Below are 3,707 nucleotides of genomic sequence, written 5' to 3'. Positions count from 1 at the left end.
AATATGGTATCAATATTATCAATCAGATCCTATGTCAGTCCGCCGCGGACGACGACGCAAAGCGGAGGTCGCTTGCCATCGCCGGAGGCGACGCGCCGGACATCTCGCTGAGTGTCACCACCGCGGACGCCGCGTGGCGGAGGTCGCTTGCCGTCGCCGGGGGCGACGCGCCGGACATCTCGCTGTGAGCGTCGCTGCCGCAGACGCCGCGCGGCGGAGGTCGCTTGCTGTTGTCGGGAACGACGCGCCGGACATCTCGCTGTGAGCGTCGCCGCGTGAATCGTGTAGAAGTCTACACCAGACAACTTCTAGACGCCATTTGTTACCAGTGTTAACATTTCATGATTTTTACATTAAAAACCTATAGTTAATGGCCAGTTTCATTATATTTTATGCGTTTTTTAAATCGGGAGCTCGTCGGGCAAGTGAGTGTGCAATCTTTACTTGCCCGCAGAGATTTCTACGCGTCTCGGGCATCGGACGCGCGGCTAAATTCGACGACTGATGTATGTATGTGTATCGTATATATATATATTTATATATAGAACCGGTTTTGTTTGGGGTTTGCGAGATGCTTCGACGAATTGGACACATTTTTGACTTTGGAAGGTACAGGTCTGAGAAAACGTTTCAATGGCATAATAGCTCTCTGCGCTACCATGTGCATATATATGCGTACTGCGCACTCCTGTTTTTACTGTGATTTTTTACTCGGCGAATTTCTCGTGTTTCTCCTTGTGAGTTTCACCCTACTAAATCACCATTGGTTAGTGTGTGAAGTAGGCCGTTCTGCTGAGATGTGTAATATACTAGCGTGCTGCAGTTAAAAAGTCTTAGTTATAATGTGGCTACACTGGCTTCCAACTTATAGGATGCAACGTCGTTTTTGGATATGTATTTTTTACGAAAAAAAGTGCATCCTGTAAGCAGCGAAATGCAATATATATACCAGAAGGAGCAAATAATAACAAAACCTCTCTGTTATAATTCGCTCATGTTACTATAGAATGTACGTGGTACCTATGTGGACGATGGGTATCGGCTCAAGAGAGTTGCCGACTATCAACTCGGGAAGAAGAGTAGGTGACAAACTATGTGATACTCAGTGTTTTGAATTTGAAACGGTCTGCCCCTAGAATGCTATTTCCGGTTTTATATGGAGGGGGTTTTGTTGTCAAAGTGCGATCCCGGTGAAAGGTGGCATAGAATGCGTGTTATGTTTTAAGCGATATGGGTACAATCACGTTTACTGATCCCTACGTGTAGTTGGGCAATTATTCCATGCTTTTTCTATTTCCCGTGAAAATTTTTATTTGTCTTCATCTTGGATGTTGTTTTTTGCCCATGTTACAGAATTTTATATAGCGTAGTCCATTTGAGTGCCATAAAAACATATTTGTAATATGAATAATGTGCAAATATATAAAAGTATGTTGATTGAAACATTTTTTACTTGGTTACTAAAGGTAGCAATACAGGCCAGTGCAAAACAATCTAGTTATAACTTGCATTATATGGTTATAAAGCACCCAATTTCTATCCAATGGGTTGCTCTTCTCTCCCATGTTAATGTGGGTGGGTCAATGTGCTAGCCCAGTAGCTCTAGGCCGTCCAGGCCTCCTCTTTAAACATGATATAACTACTGATGTATAAGCTAATATATATATAATTGAGTTACAAAATTTGTTAGGTTAATTATATGGTTAGGTATAATTCATTACGTTTGGTACATTTTTGTAGCAAACTTGAGGTGCATCATAGATCAAGTATAATTTAACTAAGATTAAAAATAATACCAAAAGCTATAATGTTATACTTGTGAATTTATTAGATTGGTGTCATTATGATGTTGATGTGATAACTTTTGATATGCTTTAATGATTTTTGATGTACAGACTACAGACAGTATTAAATACGTTGAATGGCCTAGCATTTCGCTTGCATGCATAGTCTCATTGGTATAATCTGTAATCTGTATGTAAATTTATATTATATCACAAATTAAATGATTCCAAAGAATTGTTTATAACCAGAAGCTTTTGTTTTGTGCTCTGATTTATATAGTTATACTATTATATTGCAATTTTGTCCTATCTCATGAGTGAAGTTAGTAAATCACTAAATGTCAAATTAAATGCATTTCCAGTCTTAACAATGGGTACGTGTGATATGGATAATGCTAGTAGTAGTAGGCCCTATATATGCGGCATCGGGCATGAGATAACTAATACCATGATTTATTATAACTATTAATTATGTATAGTACTTCCACTAGTGCTAATAGTAATATTAATAACCTTAGTTAATATTAATAAGTAGTTACTAGTAATACACGAGTAGGAAATAATTCAAATATACATGTAGTACAGGCTACTGATGTAGGCCTAGGTACATCAACTTCAAGTTCAAGTCATCATGATCATGTACCGTACATGGCTGGCTAGCAGCATTGCGATACCTTGCAGTGTGCATGCACAGCTAGTTTTTACTCGTCGCACTTGACATATCATATAATACATTTTGAATACACATAGATTCACGGCATTATATTATTAGTTTATCCGCCAATATTATTCGACATACCGCCCCGGTATGCCATCTTCAAGTTTCTCTTCTTGAAGTTCTTCGTTTGGAAGTCTCCCCCTTCCTCTTTAGACTTTAGTTAGGCCTAGTTGAAAAGTTGGGGCTTTTTCTACTGCAGTGTTGATCTGTCCATTAGATCCACTGTGTCTCTTTCCGTATACAATATAGTTTCTTTGACTTTGAAGACTAATAAAGTAATATTTACGTGGTTAGATTTCTTTTTCCTTCCCGTCTGCTAGTTTTTAGGTAGACAACAACATGCAGTTCAATTGTTTTAATTTGTGTGACGCACGGCGTGGCGTACGGTTTCCACGTGACAGTGACGTCATATTGTAAATAAACAAATACACGTGTTGCGTTGTGATGGAAATACGCCTATTTTGGAAACATAGAGATAATACGTAAATTGATGCTTATACTTGATCTATTTTATATGAACACGATGTGTTTTTGTTTTAAATAGACGTATATTAACCGAATTATTTATTTTCAGCGAAACTCTTATGTGTGCAAGTTATATAGGTTCAATATTATAATGTATAGGTATCAAATCCGTATATCATAAAATCGTATTACTATAATATTATTACTATTAGTATTAGTACGTATATAAAATCACTGTGCAACGTCAGAGTATCGCTACGCAAGTATAGCCTTTTCACATTATAATAGTTTGGCTGTAATTTATAGGAGAATCTATTTCACTATCGCTGTTTTAGACTGACGCGCGGGTAAATTAAGCCACCGAGATGAGATAGGGTACGTGAGAAACAGTGAGTGCATGCACGCACGTATGCCTCGATGGAAGGCGTGTCCATTTGCAGTCCCCTCTGTCAGCATCCGAGTTGCTGGCTGGCTCTGCGCAGGAGCTTGGTAAAGGGAACGGGGCAGGCGCAAGGCGAGGCGAACAGATGTAGTCACCCAGTCACACGCGACTCTAACGCTGATAAGACCACTGGCGATGGTAGGGGCTATTATATACTAGTATAATATAATTATATATATATAATTATATAATTATATAAATAATTATGAATGTAGAAAAATCGAATAATTTAGGTGTCAATTTTTTCTAGGCCCTATTCATAAATCGCTCTCTCTCTCTCTCTCTCTCTCTCTCTCTC

General features: G+C 38.7%; 1 protein-coding gene across 1 annotated transcript in view; it reads left to right on the top strand.

Moving 5' to 3' along the window:
• The first annotated feature begins 3,309 nt into the window (after positions 1-3,309).
• The window catches only part of LOC106811824, a 6,806-nt gene continuing 6,408 nt past the window's right edge, over positions 3,310-3,707 (top strand). The window contains exon 1 of the mRNA XM_014815545.1: positions 3,310-3,547. Within this exon, the coding sequence (XP_014671031.1) occupies positions 3,385-3,547 (163 nt within the window). The 5' untranslated portion in view covers positions 3,310-3,384. The remainder of the gene's footprint in view (positions 3,548-3,707) is intronic.

The sequence above is a fragment of the Priapulus caudatus genome, unplaced genomic scaffold (genome assembly GCF_000485595.1).
Source record: "Priapulus caudatus unplaced genomic scaffold, Priapulus_caudatus-5.0.1 Scaffold580, whole genome shotgun sequence".
In the NCBI taxonomy this organism is placed as follows: Eukaryota; Metazoa; Priapulida; class Priapulimorpha; order Priapulimorphida; family Priapulidae; genus Priapulus; species Priapulus caudatus.
Note: the sequence above shows the minus strand (reverse complement) of the source record. Positions and strands in the feature narration are given on the sequence as shown.